The 21,247-nt window shown below is 36.1% G+C and overlaps 1 protein-coding gene across 10 annotated transcripts in view; it reads left to right on the top strand.

The window, feature by feature from the left end:
• The window catches only part of INPP4B (inositol polyphosphate-4-phosphatase type II B), a 721,154-nt gene that overhangs the window by 349,233 nt on the left and 350,674 nt on the right, over window positions 1-21,247 (top strand). For 9 of the 10 annotated variants that reach the window (XM_060299724.1, XM_060299726.1, XM_060299725.2 and 6 more), the window contains 2 exons: window positions 11,685-11,896; window positions 14,110-14,154. In XM_060299724.1, coding sequence (XP_060155707.1) covers window positions 11,806-11,896; window positions 14,110-14,154 — 136 coding nt within the window. In that variant the 5' untranslated portion in view covers window positions 11,685-11,805. Of the gene's footprint in view, window positions 1-5,177; window positions 5,217-11,684; window positions 11,897-14,109; window positions 14,155-21,247 lie in introns of those variants that run through there. The other variant, XM_060299730.2, reaches the window with a different exon arrangement.

The raw sequence follows: 21,247 nt of genomic DNA on the forward strand, positions 1-21,247 counted from the left end.
CTCTTTAGACTTTTCTACCAGACACATAGTCTTCCCTTGGTCCCCAGGTTCCGCCTGCTATCCCTCTGGGCAATTGCAATTCCCATGGGAATAACCCATCTAGCATCCTTGCTGGTACAGTTTCTTTGTCTTTTTATGCTCTAGTGACCATCAACACCACTCTATTTCATCCACTCGTTTATCCCATGACAATACCCTAAGTTACAACCACTCAGTGCTGCTGCTACAATGTGAAAGCAACCATTGACAATACATAAACGAATAGGCATGCCCATGTTACGATAACATTTTACGCAAAACTAATTGTTATTTAGGATTTGGCCTGTCATTTATCCCATGACAATACCCTAAGTTATCCCTTAGGACTGAATTCTTCTCTCAGCCCCCAATCTGTCACATCTTTCCCCATTAATGACTTCCCAATCTAGCGTAGAAACTTTTCAGTCGCCTTAGTAGTATTACATTCTCAGCTTCACCCTTCTCTCACTGCGTCCACAGACAAAACCCTAACACTATGTCAACCAAGCTGTCCTTCTCCACCAGGCTGCCGAGCCCCGCTGAAGAAAGCCACACAGCTAGTCAGACTGAGGCCTCCACAAACCTGTGTCTCCAGGCCCAGATGGACCCATACAACTGCCCCACTTGTTCCTCATCCAGTGCTCATAAAGGCCAGCACAAAACTCCACCTGTCTTCTCAAAGCTTCTCAGTTCCTCCCATTTCCTCTCAACACGTTAACATAATTTAGTTTGTTAAATTCATTCCTACCAAAGTCATAAAGAAAAATATAGTAGATGTTTTGTACCTGTTACCCAGTTTAATAAATCAAACTTTCCCAATACAGTTGAAAACACCTGTGTTCCCCTTCCTGATCACATCTCCTACACCCTTCCTCCCAAATATCATAACTATTCTGATTTTAGTGTTTATCATGCATTTCTCTGTGATTGTACCTCATGTGTGTGTACCCCTATGCAATACAGAACTGGAATATTATTTTACATGTTTTAAAATTTTCTGTAAGTGCCATCCTCTTTCTTCCCCCACCCCCACCCCCGTCTTAGTCTCCTCTTCACTCTTTCTCCCCTTTTTCTCTGTACTTTGTGAAGTTAATCAATGTTGGTATGTGAAATGAAAATCCAGTCTATGCAGAATGAATAGATCACATTATATTTATCTGCTTTCTTATTGATGGACATTTAGCCTGTTTCAGTATTTTATTATTAGAAGTTGATTCATTATAAACATTCTTTTAACTGTCTTCTGGTATGCATTTGCAAGAATTTTTCTAGAATGTATGGTTGGAGGTAGAATTGCTTTTCAACTTTACTAGATATTACCAAATTATTTTCCATTGTGACTGGAACACCAGCAGTACATAAAAGTTTATATTGCTCGAAATCCTCATCAATATTTGAGGTTTTGAGACTTTAAAATTTTTGCTTATTGATGGTCGTATAATGATATCTCATTTGGCTTTAATTTGCATTTTCATGATAACTAGTGAAGTTCAGAATCTCTTAATAAATTTCTTGACAATTTGTGTTTAATAATTTTGAATTACCTGTCTACATATTTTGCTAGTTTTTTCTGTTGGGTTGTTTTGCTATCATTCTTAAGATATTCTGGAAAGTAAATCTTTATCAGTTATCTTTATTGCACACAGTATTTCTGCTTGTTTTAGGTTTAATTTGCTCCTTTTCTAGTTATAAGGTGACAGCTTAGATCATTGATTTGAGACCTTTATTTTTCTATTATAAGTACTTAATACTATAAATTTCCCTGAAAGCATAGTTTGATATGTAGTGTAGTGATTTCATTCTGATTCTAAAGAGTATTAGTGTGTTTTATATATGCACACACTTGTTTTTATTGCAATTCTCTTAAATTTGTTAAGGTTTGTTTTAGGACCTAGGATATGATCTTAGTGAATATTGCATGTATACTTTGAAAAAAATATGTATATTCTGTTGTTGTTGAATTCGTTGTGTTATAAATGTCAGTTAGGTCAAGTTGCTGGTACTGTCGTTGTCTTCTGTATCCTCACTGATTTCTGTTTACTTGTTCTAGCCATTACTGGGAGAGGGATGTTGATGTCTCCAAGCATATCATCGTGGATTTGTCTATTTCTCCTTTTAGTTTTTTAAGTTTTTGTTTCACGTATTATGAAGCTCTGCTGTTAGGTGCATGTACCTTTAGGATTGTTATGTCTTTTTGGTGAATTAACCATTTGTCATTATATTATTCTTTCATGTGAAATCTATTTTACTTGATATTAATATAGCCACTTCAGTTTTCTTTTGATTAGTGTCTGCATGGTTTAAATTTTTGGATCCTTTTACTTTAACCTATATATGTCATTATATTTAAATATAACTATGAAACATAGAGTTAGTCCTTGCTTTTTTGTCCAAGCTGATAATCTCTTTTTTTAATTGCTGTGCGTGTGTGTGTGTCTGTGTATGTAGACTGTTTACATTTAATGTAATTATTGATGTGGTTGGATTAAAAACAAATATTTGGCTAGTTTTTGTCTATTTATTCCATCTTTTTTGGTCTTTCCCTCCCGCCTTTGGATTATTGTGTATTTTTTGTTATTCCATTTTACCTCCACTATTGGCTTATTATTTATACTTATTTTTTAAAAAATATGAATGGTCACCCTAGGAAGTACCATATACATTTTAATTAATCACAGTCTACTTTCATATATTTTAGTGATATAATTGTATACTATAATTTTAGTGTAAAAACAATAACTCCCTATTCATTCCTCCCATCATTTTTGCTATTGATGTTCTATGTTATATTTTTACACATGCTATAAGCATACAATACATTGCTACTAATTGTGCTCTAGACCAGTGCTTGGCAAATACTAGCCTGCAGGCCAAATCCTAAATAACAATTCATTTTGCATAAAATGTTACTGTAACATGGGCATGCCTATTCGTTTATGTATTGTCAATGGTTGCTTTCACATTGTGGCAGCAGCACTGAGTGGTTGTAACAGAGACTGTATGGCCCCAAAGGCCTAAGATATTTACTATCTTTCCTTAACAGGAAAATTATGCCAAGCCCTGCTTTGGGCAATTATCTGTTATAGTCACTCAAAGTAAGAAAAGATGAAATTAACATATTTTTCTTCATACCATTTATAGTGCTCTTCATTTCTTTTGTAGATCCAAGTATCTTTCTGTAATGTCATGCTTGAAGAACTTCCTTTAATATTGCTTGCTGTGCAGGTCTGCTTCTAATGAATTTGTCAGTTATTTGTCTGGCTAAAAGTCTTTACCTCTCCTAATTTTTTACAAGTTATTTTTACTTTGTGTAGAATTTTGGGCTGACAGTTTTTATTCTTTCAGATTTTTTAAGATGTCACTTACATAGTTTCTAACAAGAAGTCCAAGATATTTTCTTCTTTTGTTACTCTACGTGTACTTTGCCTTTTTTGTGGTCAAACTTTTTTTACCTCAAAAATTTTCTCTTATCTTTGGTTTTCAGTAGGTTGAATATGTGTAGAAGTTTCTTTTTTTTTTAATTTTTGTTTGATTTGCTTATTTGATTATTGGTGTGTGTGTGTGTGTGTGTGTGTGTGTGTGTGTGCGCACACTACTCTGCTTGGTGTTTTCTGAGCTTCTTAAATTGGTGTTTTGATGTTTTTAAATATTTTTGGAAAATCCTAGGCCATTGTCTTTTCAAATATCTATTCTGTCTTTTTCTTTTTTCTGAGATTTGGATAATGCATTTTGGTTGGTACTGTCCCACAGTTTTTTTTTTTTTTTTTTTGCGGTACGCGGGCCTCTCACTGCTGTGGCCTCTCCCGCCGCGGAGCACAGGCTCCAGACGCGCAGGCCCAGCGGCCATGGCCCACGGGCCCAGCCGCTCCGCGGCATGCGGGATCCTCCCGGACCGGGGCACGAACCCATGTCCCCCGCATCGGCAGGCGGACTCCCAACCACTGCGCCACCAGGGAAGCCCAAGTCCCACAGTTTTTGAATGCTCTCATGCATTTTCACTTTTTTTCTCTGTATTTCTGTTTGGGTTATTTCTATTGGTCTGTCTTCAAGTTCACAGATTATTTCCATGATGGTGTCACATCTACTGATGAGCCCATCAAAGGCATTCTTCATCTTTGATGCTGGTGTTTTACATTCCTAGCATATCCATTTGACTTTTTCCACTAGTTTCTGTCTTTGCTAAAAATCTCCATGTGGTCATGCAGGTTGTCTACCTTTCCCATTACAGTCTTCAATATATTCTCTTTCTGATAGTTCCAAATTTGGGTATTTTCTGAGTCTAGATCTCTTGATTGTGTATTTGCTTTTTCTCTTGAGTGTGTTTTTGTTCTTCTTCATCTTCTTCTTCATCTTCATCTATTTTGTGTTGTGTGTAGGATAGTAGGGTATGAAAGAATTAGTACTTAGGCCTGGAAATGAGCTTTTCTCTTTTTCTGTTAAGCCTTTGTGTGTTGGGGGAGTTGAATCAATCTAGTCAGTAACTGAGCTGGGTTAGGGTTTTGTTGTTGCTATGCCCACCCTCAATGCACCTGTAGCTTCAGATTTACTCCTGTGTTCACTGGTGTTTAGGGTGGGATTTGGGTGGCTGGAGAATTTGTTCTCCACCCTCCAGTTTAGACTTTTCCTGGGAACTTCTACATCAGAGAGGTCACTATTCATGCTTCTGTGTCTCCCCCAGTGGTAACCTACTGTTAACTTATGGCTTAGTGTTTGCTGGCCTGGTGTTTGGGAGCAGAAACATTCTCTGTTGTTCTATTTCAACGTTGATCTTAGGCAAAATCTGTGTTCTTGGGTCTTAGGGAAGGGGCTTTCTCAATGACCCTGTCCCTGTCTTAGAAATAGAGGATCAGAAGATCTCTAATGATCTGATCCCAGGAAACTTTGCTTCCCTTCTCTTGTTCCATCCCCTAATTGCAATGAGTTTTCACCTGTGTGCTGATGGCAACAGGGTCTGCCACTTTTGTTCTATAGGGATAAGGATGCAAGTGTTGTGCTATGTTTTCTCTGCAGTGACTGTTGCTCTGCTCTCCCAGGCCTGTATCACCGAGGATTGCCTTCTTCAGATCCTAGTGTGCTCCCAGTCTTTCTTATGAGTATGTGATGAGGTCCATGAAAGTCTGTTAGTGGGGACAAACTACCTTTGAATTTGTGGCTATCAGAAGCTCTATACACTCATGCTGGCCTACTCCTGACCTTGAGTAAGTCATTAAATATTTCAATTGAATTCTTATTACCAGCTTCTTTGGAGACTGACACCCCTTCCTCCTGTGCCTGAAAGCTCTGCTCTGTGGAGGCCTTTGTCTTTCCTTAGATTTCAGCCTGGTTGGTTGCTCTGAGACCTAAGCTCTCTGATTAGTTAAGGAAAAGTTACGGTTTTATGTATTATTCAGCTTTTTCTTGAGTTTACGGTAGGAGTAATATTCTTTACATCTTTGTCTAAACAGAAGCTGAAAACTGCTGTTACAAACATATTTTCCCAGTATGTAATTTGTTATCGCATGCTTTATTGAATCTTTTGCTTACAGAATATTTTATTTTAATGTAATCAAATTTATTAATATTTTCCTTTATGAACTAGACTTTTGGTTTTTTTTAATTTTTATTATTACTTTTTAATTTTTCTATTGGAGTATAATTGATTTACATTGTAGTGTTAGTTTCTGCTGTACAGCAAAGTGAATCAGTTTTACATATAGCTACTCTTTTTTAGATTTTTTTTCCACGTAGGCCATTACAGAGTACTGAGATGAGTTCCCTGTGCTATACAGTAGGTCCTTATTAATTATACATTTTATATACAGTAGTGTGTATATGTCAATTCCAATCTCCCAATTTATCCCTCCCCCCTCCCACCCTGGTAATTATAAGTTTGTTTTCTATGTCTGTGGCTCTACTGCTGTTTTGTAAATAAGTTCATTTGTACCATTTTTTTAGATTCCACATATAAGCAATATCAATTGGTCTTTCTCTGTCTGACTTACTTCAGTCAGTATGACAGTCTGAACTATGCTTTTGAAGTCAAGAAATATTTCCTTATTCATAGTTCCCAAATATGCCCTTGAAAGAAAAAAGAGAAAAACAACTGAGATTCTTAGGGAGACTATCCTCAAGTTTCTGTCACTTACTTTTCAGATCATACCTCATTTTCTGCTTACCCCGTTCCTTTCATTACAGCAGATAGAAGCATTTGGATTTTTCCTTGTCCCATCAATCATCTTCACTAGCTATTTTACATTTGGTAGTATATATAAGTCCATGCCAGTCTCTCACTTTGTCCCAGCTTACCCTTCCCCCTCCCCATGTCCTCAAGTCCATTCGCTACATCTTTATTCCTGTCCTGCCCCTAGTTTCTTCAGAACTTTTTTTTTTTATTCCATATATATGTTTTAGCATACGGTATTTGTTTTTCTGTTTCTGACTTACTTCACTCTGTGTGACAGACTGTAGGTCCGTCTACCTCACTACAAATAATTCAATTTCATTTCTTTTTATTGCTGCATAATATTCCACCATATATATGTGCCACATCTTCTTTATCCATTCATCTGTTGATGAACACTTAGGTTGCTTCCATGTCTTGGGTATTGTAAATAGAGCTGCAATTAACATTGTGGTACATGACTCTTTTTGAATTATGGTTTTCTCAGGGTATATGCCCAGTAGTGGGATTGCTGGGTCGTATGGTAATTCTATTTTTAGTTTTTTAAGGAACCTCCATACTGTACTCCATAGTGGTTGTATCAATTTACATTCCCACCAATAGTGCAAGAGGGTTCCCTTTTCTCCACACCCTCTCCAGCATTAATTGTTTGTAGATTTTTTGATGATGGCCATTCTGACCAGTGTGAGGTGATACCTCATTGTAGTTTTGATTTGCATTTCTCTAATGATTAATGATGTTGAGCATTCTTTCATGTGTTTGTTGGCAATCTGTATATCTTCATTCGAGAAATGTCTATTTAAGCCTTCTGCCCATTTTTGGATTGGGTTTTTTGTTTTTTTGTTATTGAGCTGCATGAGCTGATTGTAAATTTTGGAGATCAATCCTTTGTCAGTTGCTTTATTTGCAAATATTTTCTCACATTCTGAGGGTTGTCTTTTCATCTTGTTTATGGTTTCCTTTGCTGTGCAAAAGCTTTTAAGTTTCCTTAGGTCCCATTTGTTTATTTTTGTTTTTATATCCGTTTTTCTAGGAGGTGGGTCAAAAAGGATCTTGCTGTGATTTATGTCATAGAGTGTTCTGCCTGTGTTTTCCTCTAAGAGTTTTATAGTGTCTGGCCTTACATGTAGGTCTTTAATCAATTTTGAGGGTTTTTTTGTGTATGGTGTTAGGGAGTGCTCTAATTTCTTTCTTTTACATGTAGCTGTCCAGTTTTCCCAGCACCACTTATTGAAGAGGCTGTCTTTTCTCCATTGTATGTTCCTGCCTCCTTAATCAAAGATAAGGAGACCATATGTGTGTGGTTTTATCTTTGGGCTTTCTATCCTGTTCCATTGATCTATATTTCTGGTTTTGTGCCAGTACCATATTGTCTTGATTACTGTAGCTTTTTAGTATAGTCTGAAGTTCGGGAGCCTGATTCCTCCAGCTCTGTTTTTCTTTCTCAAGATTGCTTTGGCTGTTCAAGGTCTTTTGTATTTCCATACAAATTGGGAAATTTTTTGTTCTAGTTCTGTGAAAAATGCTATTGGTAGTTTGATAGGGATTGCATTGAATCTGTAGATTGCTTTGGGTAGTAGAGTCATTTTCACAATGTTGATTCTTCTAATCCAAGAACATGATATATCTCTCCATCTGTTTGTATCATCTTTAATTTCTTTCATCAGTGTCTTACAGTTTCCTGCATACAGGTTTTTTGTCTCCTTAGGTAGTTTTATTCCTAGATATTTTATTCTTTTTGTTGCAGTGGTAAATGGGAGTGTTTCCTTAATTTCTCTTTCAGATTTTTCATCGTTAGTGTATAGGAATGCCAGAGATTTCTGTGCATTAATTTTGTATCCTGCTACTTTACCAAATTCATTGATTAGCTCTAGTAGTTTTCTGGTAGCATCTTTAGGGTTCTCTATATATAGTATCATGTCATCTACAAACAGTGACAGCTTTACTTCCTCTTTTCCGATTTCGATTCTTTTTATTTCTTTTTCTTCTCTGATGGCTGTGGCTAAAACTTCCAAAACTATGTTGAATAATAGTGGTGAGAGGGGACAACCTTGTCTTTTTCCTGATCTTAGTGGAAATGGTTTCAGTTTTTCACCATTGAGAATGATGTTGACTGTGGCTTTGTTATATATGACCTTTATTATGTTGAGATAAGTTCCCTCTATGCCTACTTTCTGGATGCTTTTTATCATATATTGTTGTTGAATTTTGTCAAAAGCTTTTTCTAAATCTATGAGATGATATATGGTTTTTATTCTTCAATTTTTTAATATGGTGTATCACATTGATTGATTTGCATACATTGCCTTACTGGGATAAACCCCACTTGATCATGGTGTATAATCCTTTTAATTCACTGTTGGATTCTGTTTGCTAGTATTTTGTTGAGGATTTTTGCATCTATGTTTATCAGGGACATTGACCTGTATGTTTATTTCCTGGTGACATCTTTGTCTGGTTTTGGTATCGGGGTGATGTTGGCCTTGTAGAGTGAATTTGGGAGTGTGCCTCCCTCTGCTATATTTTGGAGGAGTTTGAGAAGCATAGGTATTAGCTCTTCTCTAAATGTTTGATAGAATTCACCTGTGAAGCCATCTGGTCCTGGGCTTTTGCTTGTTGGAAGATTTTTAATCATAGTCTCAATTTCAGTGCTTGTGATTTGTCTGTTTGTATTTTCTACTTCTTCCTGTTTCAGTTCCAGAAGGTTGTGTTTTTCTAAGAATGTGTCCATTTCTTCCAGGTTGTCCATTTCATTGGCATATAGCTGCTTGTAGTAATCTCTCATGATCCTTTGTATTTCTGCAGTGTCAGTTGTTACTTCTCCTTTTTGATTTCTAATTCTGTTGATTTGAGTCTTCTCTCTTTTTTTCTTGATGAGTCTGGCAATGGTTTATCAATTTTGTTTATCTTCTCAAAGAACCAGCTTTTAGTTTTATTGATCTTTGCTATTGTTTCCTTCATTTCTTTTTCTTTTATTTCTGATCTGATCTTTATGATTTCTTTCCTTCTGCTAACTTTGGGTTTTTTTTTGTTCTTCTTTTTCTAATTGCTTTAGGTGTAAGGTTAGGTTGTTTGTTTGAGATGTTTCTTGTTTCTTAAGGTAGGATTGTATTGCTATAAACTTCCCTCTTAGAACTGCTTTTGCTGCATGCCATAGGTTTTGGGCCATTGTGTTTTCATTGTCATTTGTTTCTAGGTATTTTTTGATTTCCTCTTTGATTTCTTCAGTGATCTCTTGCTTATTAAGTAGTGTGTTGTTTAGCCTCCATGTGTTTGTATTTCTTAGAGAGTTTTTCCTGTAATTGATATCTAGTCTCATAGCATTGTGGTCAGAAAACATACTTGATACGTTTTCAATTTTCTTAAATTTACCAAGGCTTGATTTGTGTCCCGAGATATGATCTATCCTGGAGAATGTTCCATGGGCACTTGAGAAGAATGTGTATTCCGTTGTTTTCGGATGGAATGTCCTGTAAATATCAATTAAGTCCTTCTTTTTTAATGCATCATTTAAGGCTTGTGTTTCCTTATTTATTTTCATTTTGGATGATCTGTCCATTGGTGAAAGTGAAAGTGTGGTGTTAAAGTCCCCTACTATGATTGTATTACTGTCAATTTCCCCTTTTATGGCTGTTAGCATTTGCCTTATGTATTGAGGTGCTCCTATGTTGGATGCATAAATATTTACAATTGTTATATCTTCTTCTTGGATCGATTCCTTGATCATTATGTAGTGTCCTTTTTGTCTCTTGTAATAGTCTTTACTTTAAAGACTATTTTGTCTGATATGAGAATTGCTACTCCAGCTTTGTTTTGTTTTCCATTTGCATGGAATATCTTTTTCCATCCCCTCAACTTTCAGTCTGCATGTGTCCCTAGGTCTGAAGTGGGTCTCTTGTAGACAGCGTATATATGGGTCTTGTTTTTGTATCCATTCAGCCAGTCTGTGTCTGGGTTGTTTGTTTTTTGATGTTGAATTCTATGAGCTGTTTATATATTTTGGATATTAACCCCTTATCGGTCATATCATTTGCAAATATTTTTCTCCCACTCAGTATGTTGTTTTTTCATTTTGTCAATGGTTTCCTTTGCTGTGCAAAAGCTTTTATGTTTAATTAGGTCCCATTTGTTTATTTTTGTTTTTATTTCCAATATAGTGGTAGAGGATTAAGAGATAAAAATTATTATGTATAAAATAAGCTACAAGGATATATTGTACCCCATAGGGAACATAGCCAATATTTTATAGTAACTATAAATGCACTATAACTTTAAAAATTGTGAATCACAATATTGTACACCTGTAACTTATATAATAATGTACATGAACTATAACTCAATAAAAAGATAAATAATATATAATTATCAAATTGATGGTTTTGGTCTTATTGATAGTGCTATGGCCCTTTACCCCAGCAAGTATTCCTAGTTGTATCCTTAGAAGCCAATGTGTATTTATCTGCAACCTTATTGTAATCATTTCTAAAGATTCAAGATGCTTTGTGGATTTAATTTTTGCCAGATGATATTTAAAAACTAGAGCTGAATTATAAATGAAGCTGCTTTTGTTAAGAACAACAAAGAGTGAATTTGTGGACTTGTGGAGCTGGAAACCAAATCAGTATTCCAAACCAAACTCTACTGCTGCTATCTCATTAAACAGCATTGGGCAGACGTTTAAAGATTTTTATACATTTTAATTCAGCTGGTAACTTGATTTAAAACAACATTGATTTTTTTCCTAATCCTTCTTGGTCATGTATAACATGCTAAATATCAAAATGAATCTGATACTGTTTGAGGCTGTCTGTGCAACATAGGTATTAAATTCTTGGAGGCTTCTTTCCCCATGCTAATCTTCATCATTTTGCCGTTATTTTCATTTCCCTTGGAGCTTTAACTTTTTAGAATTATTATTCATTCTTTTCCCCGTATACCCCAATCATTAAACAATTAAACCTTTGTCAGACAGAGCAGCAAGAGACTTTATGGATAATGATGAGGTTGGAAGCTCCCCTGAACAACCTGTTGGCTCACCTTGGAAGAAGAGCGTCCTGCCAAATTATCTTTATGTGCTCATGAACGATGTTCTAACAAGGGTGGATGGAGAGATGAGCGTAGAGGGCAGTTCTAATGGAAGGAATGATAGCAAGATCCGCCTTAGCAAAACGTGCTAATGCCTGGACAAGATGCTATCTGCTCTTACTGCTAAATTAGGTACATATAGCTATCTGCTATTTTACAAAATGAACTAGAAGAGAAATAATATACCTTTCAGAATTTAGAAGTCCCTCATATGACTATAAAGTGATTGCATGGAGATTACCCATTTAACCCAGAGTTTATGGTACATTAACTGGGTGGATTGTTTCTGAAAGTAAAAGTGGGATAGGCAGGAAAGAAGTTCATAGAAGGTAGCTGTAGGCTGTACCTACCTTTAATTCTTAGCTTTATCCTGAACTCTGAAGTAACTGAGATTTTTGCTGTTGCTGTTTCCTAAATGCAGAATTTCAGAGTGGGATATCAGGACTTTAGTGTGAAGATACATCTGTATTAAACCAGGTATCATTGGCAGTGACATTTGTGCACAAATATTTGGAAGATTTAAAGAACTGTGAAGGTTGATCATGGAAATCAAAGAGGAAGGAGCATCAGAAGAAGGCCAGAACTTTCTGCCCACACCCCAGGCAAATGATACTGGGGAATTTCAGTTCACAAGTGAGTATGCATGCACCCCCCAAATTAACTAACTTTGCTCCTTTGCACTGTTTGTTTCAGTGTTCTGAATCTATGATATGCCTCTCATCTTCTATCTTGGGTGAGGTAGATGATCATCTATGAAATGGTTCAATAGCAAATAGAATCATCATTCTTGAATGTGTATTAAGACATGAATAAATACTTTTTAAGTACACGTTCTATTGAACATTTTTATAATCTCATGTGGAATTAGTTTTTGGAACATAGAAATTTTCTCTTTAAAACCAAAGACATTTCAGTTGAAAGCATTAGGGCACAATAGTTACACTAGATGCTTAGCCTGTCGCTGCCATAGCTGAGAACACTAAGTCACATAAATAGGGCAAGCTTGGCTATTTGGCCAAGATTTGCAGTTGAACATTAACACTGGTCTTTGTGCTACTCGAGTAATTAAAGTCATTGGAAGAATTGTACGTTTTCTCTCATGCTTAACATCTTAGAGTTTGGGTTTGATTGTTTAGCATAAATTGTGTCTTTTTCTTTTCAGAAGATTCTTGTTGCCCAGTTATTTAACCCTGGCAAACATATGCCTAGCTTCTCATTTTATTTATATTATAAAAATAATCTTTAGAAAATGGTATTGGTTGGACGAGTTTTTCTGAGAAATTTGATTGTCAGAGCTTACAGCAGATTGTTAATAACCTTTAAAAAAACCCACAGTATTTGAAATTAACAAAGACCTACCTAATGATTGTCACTTTAACCTCTCTTGGAAAGTCTAAAATTGTTAACCATAGCAATGTTAAATGTCAGCAGGAAATAAAAATAAATGGTTACTCTGCAAAAAAAATGTGAACTCCGTAAATAAAAAATGGATGATTTTTATAGAAAGAGGTGGTTCTAACAGTTGTCGACTAAAAACCAAATTGCACAATTTGAGAGTTGTGAGTTAAGTTTTATTTGGGGCAAAATGAGGACTATAGCCTGGGAGACAGCATTTCAGACAGCTCTGAGAAACAGCTCCAAAGAGGCAGGAGGGAAGGTCAGTACATATGTGATTTTGGTGAAGATGGAGTCCACGCAATCAAGCATATATTTTTTGCAGAAGGTTTCTGCTAGTCACCAGGAGCAGACGTCACCATGAAGGGTTTTAGTGGTTTTCTAGATATGAGGAGATGCAAGAATCGGGCTCATAAAATGGTCATCTGAAAATATCTAACCATCTGAAGGCCGGTTCTGCCAGTTTTTCCCAGAGCACAGCGTGCCTCATTTCTGCTCTCCACCCTGAACTCCTTTGAAGGTCAGCAGCTGCAACACATGATTTCATCCTTGTAGAGGCAGATGGCAAGTGCCAATCTGTAGTTAACACAGTATATTCATGACCGAATGCTAATAAATTTAAATTGTCTCTGATGGGTGCACCAGTAAAAATAAATGAGGAAAAGATTTTTACAATATTCTTACATTTCTCGGTCACCATGAGTGGTTACAAATGACATCTCTGTCTTCAGCCCCTCTTGTTTAGGAAGCCCCGTACCATGTGTGGTCTTAGAGAGTCCACCTATGACATTATCAGTTGCCCCAGCCTTACCTTTCTACCTTCTAACCATTAGACATTCCCATTTCCTTACCTTTTTCTCAGACTCACTTTCCCTCCCACTTCACCTTCAATCATTTAGCCATGTTAATAGATTTTTTTTAATTGCCAAAAAAAGGAATAGAAACATTAACAGAATGCTGATTTGAGCTAACAGTAAGTTGGCTGAAAACCACCATCATCAAGTCCTGAGGTAGCTCTTTAATTAATAATTTACTATTAACACCAGGTTGGAGTGGTGTGAAAGAGAAATCTATGTTTGAGAGGACTTTGGTGAGGTCATCCTTTGTGAAGGTCCCATCTCTGTCTACATGTATCCAAAAGAAACAGAAACAGTTGAAAATATGTTTTATATTTGTCATGCGGCTTACAAAAGCAATGTTTTTGCGTTTTTTATGGCCATGGTGCTAAATAGGTCAATCAAATCTGTAGTCATATCTAGTTCTGCTACAAATATTATGTCCTGCCCTGACAACCGACTCCTTATATACATGTCTGGACGATTAACTGAGTTTATTTGTTCTGCCAAGTAATGCATTTATACATACTGGGCAGGCTGAAAGTAATATATGTTGACATAATTTTCATAATGAGTTAAATATCTTCAGTCTGAATTTGTTCCTATTATTCATAGGTATTCAGAAGACTCCAAATGAACCTCAGCTGGAATTCATCCTTGGTAAGAAATTCCATCTTATTTATTTATAGCTATAAATGTAATAAGCCATTTGTACCTATAATTTACAACTTTAGATACGTTACTTATATCATTATTTATTTTATAAACTTTCATGAATATCGTTCTGTGAAAAAATTTCATTCTATAAGGTAAGTGTTATTTTCCCCAATTTATTAGTAAAGAATCCGAGCTGTGGAGCAGGTCAGCGCATGACCCAAGGATTGAGGGCTCAGTGGTGATGGGGTTGTGCCTCTCAATCAGGTCTGCTCTCCACAAATCTGGTGCCCAGCACTCATTCTAATACAGTGACCCGATTTTGTTGCTAATCAACATTTCTCAAAATCCGTGTGTCTAATTATCTACTCCTTGGGCTGGAGACTGGGCTCATGCAGAGTTTTCCTTTATCCTCCTTTATACCATTTACAAGGTTCATGCCCCCTTTCGGTCTCACTCACTCAAAAATATCCCCTTACTCTTTTTAAAAATTAATTAATTAATTTTTGGCTGCGTTGGGTCTTTGTTGCTGGGCCCGGGCTTTCTCTAGTTGCGGCGAGCGGGGGCTACTCTTCGTTGCAGTGTGTGGGCTTCTCATTGCAGTGGCTTCTCTTGTTGCAGAGCACGGGATCTAGGCATACGGGCTTCAGTAGTTGCGGTGTGTGGGCTTCAGTAGTCGTGGCTCGTGGGCTGTAGAACGCAGGCTCAGTAGTTGTGGCGCATGGGCTTAGTTGCTCCGCAGCGTGTGGGATCTTCCTGGACCAGGGCTCGAGCCTGTGTTCCCTGCATTGGCAGGCGGATTCTTAACCACTGTGCCACCAGGGAAGTCCCAATCCCCTTACTCTTCCATCTTGATGTTGTGGACAGATCCTTGACTTTGAGAGTTTAATTTTAATTCAAAGCTTTAACTTGCTTAAGCAACTCTAAAGATCTGGCACATGTAGAAATTTGTAACTTTGTCAAGGGTGAATTATTAAAAATGTGCACCCCTACAATATTGTAAACCAACTATACTTCAATACAATTTTTTTTTGCTTAAACATCACTGGTTTAAAAAAAAAAATGTGTACCCTGAAGCTGGTCCACTACTTAGCTAGTGGGTGGGAGGTGCTTTGTGTTTGAATCAGATATGACTACAAAGTGCTATTAGGGAATTAGCTGAAAATGGTATTTAAAGGGGGTAAAAATATGGTTCCTATGAACTATTCAGAGAGGGTTTTTTTTCCCTCTCTCTCACTGTTCTGAAATATTTTGAAAGGTCCCCAGTATCTTTACATTTTATTTGTATGAAGTTTTATAGAATTGTAAATGCATGTATTCAATTCCATATACAGATACATTTTGGTATCCAAATCTTTAAATATTGATATACATATTTTATAAAGTTATGGGAAAATTGAAATATATACATCCACTATCTGCAGTAGTTTTTAGTTGTTTGAAGTTCCAATTATTTTAGGAATATACTTTTTCATTATATAATGAAATAGGTTTCAAGTTTACACCCTTTGCTCAAAATATTACGTTTTCAACCATAACTTATTGAAAAGAAATAATCATAATTTTTTGGTTTTGTTTTCTTTCTCTTTCTAATAGATTTTATTTTTCGAGCAGTTTTAAGCTCACATCAAATGTGAACAGAAAGTACATCCCCTGCCAGAGTGGTACAGTTGTTACAGTTGATGAACTTACAGTGACAGATTATTATTACCCAAAGTCTATAGTTTACATTAGGATTCATTCTTGGTGTGATACATTCTATGGGTTCGGACAATGTATAGACATGTATTCATCATTATAGTATCACACTTATTATCTTCACTGTCCTAAAAGTTCACTGACTTCTAACTGTTCATCCCCCTCTCTCCTGTAATCCCTGACAACCACTGATAAAGCTATACTTTATTTATTTATTTTTCTAGAGAGTTCTCAGATGTTGTCGGATATAGAAAGAATTCATGTTTCAGAAAGGGAGCCAAGTAGCAAAGAAGACCTAGGCACCTCTTGACTCACTGACAACTTGACTCTTGCTACTTGAGCCTTTATTTACTCATCTTTTATTTTTAAGAGAAGAAATTCATTTTTTACCTTTTTAGCAGGACTTCTGAAAAATGAAGATTTGTTAGACTAATTTGGTGTATTTTAAAACACAGAGAAAGCTTTCTTACTTGCATCCTGAGAACAGGGGAAATCTGAACTAGGCAGAAGCAATTGGAATGGAGGCTGTTAGTCAAACATGGAGACAGAATGCCTGGGCCAAATACCTGTCTTTTGTTTCTTTCTTTTTTTTTTCCCAGTTAAATTGCCCTTTGGGGACCCTTGAAGACCCCATAACTCTCACCAAACAATTAATATATACTTTTTCTTTTTTTTTATACTTATGTATATTATTTCTTTTTTTTTTAACATCTTTATTGGAGTATAATTGCTTTACAATGGTGTGTTAGTTTCTGCTTTATAACAAAGTGAATCAGCTGTATGTATACATATATCCCCATATCCCCTCCCTCTTGCATCTCCCTCCCACCCTCCCTATCCCACCCCTCTTGGTGGTCCCAAAGCACCAAGCTGATCTCCCTGTGCTATGCAGCTGCTTCCCACTTGCTATCTATTTTACATTGGGTAGTGTATATATGTCCATGCCACTCTCTCACTTCGTCCCAGTTTACCCTTCCCCCTCCCCCTGTCTTTTATTTCAATTAAAGTTATTTATCTTGTTCAAAGACCTAAGTATACTAACTCTTTTGAAAGCACAGTCAAATTTGGGAACAATGCTGTCGTCACTTACATTTCCGGCTTTGAATCGTAATCTCAGAGATGAGCAGCTCTGAGAATTTATTCATAATAATATTCCTCCCATTTAAAAAAACAAACCTTAATTTTCTTTTTTCATATCTATTCAAAAAATACAGTAGAATTCTTTTTTTTTTTTTTTTCGTGGTACGCGGGCTTCTCATTTTTGTGGCCTCTCCCATTGCGGAGCACAGGCTCCGGACGCGCAGGCTCAACAGCCATGGCTCACGGGCCCAGCCGCTCCGCGGCACATGGGATCTTCCCGGACCGGGGCACGAACCCCTATCCCCTAGCATCGGCAGGCGGACTCTCAACCACTGTGCCACCAGGGAAGCCCCAGTAGAATCCTTAACAACAGGTAATTTTATTTTATCATATGGCAGGAAATGCCTGACGAGTAAACAAAAGAAAGTTATTTAGAATCTTCAGGGAACTGTGTTCTTGATCCTGGAAGATGTAGTTTCCAAACTGTTTGTTATGTTTCTTAGCACTTTAAGATCCTTAACTGTACCATCTCTTGAAGAATTTTTGAAAAAACTACTCTTTCAAGGAGATCACAGCTAAACCCGTGTAGGTTTTACAATATATTTTTGTCTCTTTTTTCCTTTGAGTTTTTTTACTCTCACAAATTATTCAAGATTTCACCTATTATATAGCTGACTTCACTTCATAATTAAAAATGAGAGAATAATAGTTTCTTAAATATTTTTGTCATCGTTTAAGAATGTGCATGTTTATTTAATCAGAAAGAAAGCAAAGCATCTTAATACAAAAAAAAAAAAAATCTAGGAAAAAATGGCACAAACAAGGTAAGAGACTTTTTTCCACCTAATTTTCCAACTAAATTCTTTTCAGGGGGGGAATTTTTTAAATCGAAGTATAGTTGATTTACAATGTTGTGTTAATTTCTGTTGTATGGCAAAGTGATTCAGTTATACATGTATATACATATTTTATATATTCTTTTCCATTATGATTTATCTCAGGATATTGAATATAGTTCTCTGTGCTATACAGTAGGACCTTGTTGTTTCTCCATCCAACTAATTTTTTTTTAATATTTGATTATCAGTTCTGTACCAAGGTATTCAAACAAATTGAGAGTTTCAATAGCCTTGCTTTTTAAATTGGGAAAACAGCCACACTAATTTTGTAGGTGCCATATTGCTTTGTATGAGTTATATTCCATCCAGAATTTGTCTCTGCCTTGTCTATATGCCACTGTAAAATCATTATATCTTGCTGAATTTCCTCTGCTACATCTTTATCTAAGTAAACGAGTTAGGAAATGCTTAGTCAATTGAGCAAGCTGTATATAAATAAAGTAGATAATAATCAGCTAAAAATAGTACAAGAGAAGCATGTACTGATAAAATGAGTATCTCATGCCCATTGTCAGCTGTATTTCTAGTGGTTGACTGCATTTAAATTATATAATTCACTCTTACACGTACAACTCTGCTTCCACATGTCTTTCATTTTCACTTGAGTACATTGATACTCTTCTTATTTTCACAAAGAGAAAAATAATTAAAAACCCAAAAGAACACAGATTTTGTTTACAGTCTCATAAAATTGTTTTCATTTCAACAAAGCTGGCATTTAAGAAGAGGGATCATTTCTTACAATCTGGTAACATTTCTTTCTTGAAACCACTGTGGAAAATGTATAGAGGTGAGTCATTTGACAAAGATATGAAAGAAAAGAAATTCCTACGAACTATTTCTTAAGTTTATTCTCCTGATTATGCTTACAATGTTTATTGTCATGCCTCCATTTACTATCTCCAAAGTCAATAGAATACTTAGAAGAATATATTTTTGTATTTTTATATGGACACCACACATACCATAAATCCAAGGCAATAGTCACTAATGCGTGTTAGTGCACAGGAGGGAATGGCATGTGTGTGTACATGTGGTTCTTGTGTTTTTTATTTGACACTGTGAAGTCACATTCTTTAAATAACTTACACGTCGATGACTGATACCTACTGGAAGCCAGACACAGAGTACATCAAAACGCACATTTTATACGTGTCAACAGCCTCGGTGTCGATTATGATAGGAATGTGGGGACGTGGAGGCTGGCGTGAAATCCTTAACAAGTGCAAGTAATTCACTCATCTAAAGTGTATTAGGAGCATAGAAAACTTATAAATAATTTCAGGTAGTGTTAAGTTCTATGTAGACAGAAACAGGGTGACTATCTAGAATGTGCCTGGGGGAGATATAGTTGACTTGGGGAACAGAAGGACTGTTTTTGTTTTTGTTCAGTTTTTTTTCAAAACATAACCACAATACCTTTATTAGTCCTAAAAATATTGATAAAAATTCCTTAATATAATCAACTATCAAAAAAAGTTTACATTTCAGAGGGACTATTTTGAATATAGAGGGTCAAGGAAGGCCTCTTTGTGTCCAAAGGGACTTATGCATGTTGCAGATGCTGATTTGGAAAGTATCCATACTAAATGTAAGATCCAGGTGAACAAGAAGACAACCTACAGAATGGGAGAAAATATTTGCAAATGATGCGACTGACAAGGGATTAACTTCCAAAATATACAAATAGCTCATTCAACTTAATATCAAAAAAAACACCCAAAAAACAAACAACCCAATCAAAAAATGGGCAGAAGACCTAAATATACAAATAGCTCATTCAACTTAATATCAAAAAAAACACCCAAAAAACAAACAACCCAATCAAAAAATGGGCAGAAGACCTAGGAGACATTTCTTCAAAGAAGACATACAGATGGCCAATAGGCACATGAAAAGATGCTCAATATTGCTAATTATTAGACAAATGCAAATCAAAACTACCATGAGGTATCACCTCACACCAGTCAGAATGGCCATTATCAAAAAGTCTACAAATAATAAATGCTGGCGAGGGTGTGGAGGAAAGGGAACCATCCTACACTGTTGCTGGGAATGTAAACTGGTGCAATCACTATGGAGAACAGGATGGAGTTTCCTTTAAAAACTAAAAGTAGAGTTGCCATATGATCCTGCAATCCCACTCCTGGGCATATATCTGGAGAAAACTCTAATTCAGAAAGACACATGGACCCCAATATTCATTGCAGCACTACTTACAATAGTCAAGACATGGAAGCAACCTAAATGCCCATTGACAGACGAATGGATAAAAAAGATGTGGTATATATGTATACAATGGAATATACTCAGCCATAAAAAAGAATGAAATAATGCCATTTGCAGCAACTTGGATGTACCTAGAGATTCATATTAAGTGAAGTAAGTCAGACAAAGACAAAGATCATGTATCACTTACATGTGAAATCTTAAAAAATGATACAAATGAACTTATTTACAAAGCAGAAATAGACTCACAGACATCGAAAAACTTACGGTTACCAAAGCAGAGGAGATAAATTCAGAATTTGGGATTAACATATACACACTAATATAAATAAAATAAATAAACAATAAGGACCTACTGTATAGCATGGGGAACTATATTCAATATCTTATAATAACCCATAATGGAAAAGAATCCGAAAAAGAATGGATATAGTTATAGATATATAGAACTGAATCACTTTGCTGTACATCTGAAACTAACACAACATTGTAAATTAACTATACTTCAATTTAAAAAAAAGGTTTTTTAAGAAAAAACAGTTGACTTTCCCAGCAGGAGGGGGCAGGCTATAGTAGATATTTGCACAGTAGGTAATAGGGTTTTAAGAATGGAAATACTAGGGTTCAAGGATAGTCAATCAGGTTGCTGGTTTGACCAGGCATGAAACCAAGCTATGAGCTGATCTGGGCTCGTAGTAAAAGGGGAAATGGCAAATAGTGAAGGACCATTTGCTGGGCTACTGGAATGCCAAGGTCAGATTAGGACAGTAGTAAGATAGAAGATGGGCTGAGCCAGTGAGATCCCTACTCCCATGGCCTCTTCTAGTCTCCCTCACCTGTACCTCACCTCTGAACAATAGGATCAGCCCTGGTGTGTGGGTGATGCCAAGACTCTAGTGAGTAAAGGATAGAGAGAGATGAGATTCAAAGCCAACTGATTGTTAGATCCTTTCCCTTGTGTGAAGCTGATTTATCTTTTAAGAATCAGTACATAAATTTATGGAATGAATTTTTCCTGAGACTTTTTCCCCTGGAATTGAAAATGGATCAATTCCTCCCCTATAGATTTTATTAGTACATAAAATAAGACTAATCTGAGGTTCAAATTATTTAACAGATCCTTACTTTTTCTTTCAGTTTTCTCTAAAATCAATAAATCTATATTAACTGCTATAATTTTCTTAGTAATATCG

Source organism: Globicephala melas, chromosome 5, assembly GCF_963455315.2.
Source record: "Globicephala melas chromosome 5, mGloMel1.2, whole genome shotgun sequence".
Taxonomy (NCBI): domain Eukaryota; kingdom Metazoa; phylum Chordata; class Mammalia; order Artiodactyla; family Delphinidae; genus Globicephala; species Globicephala melas.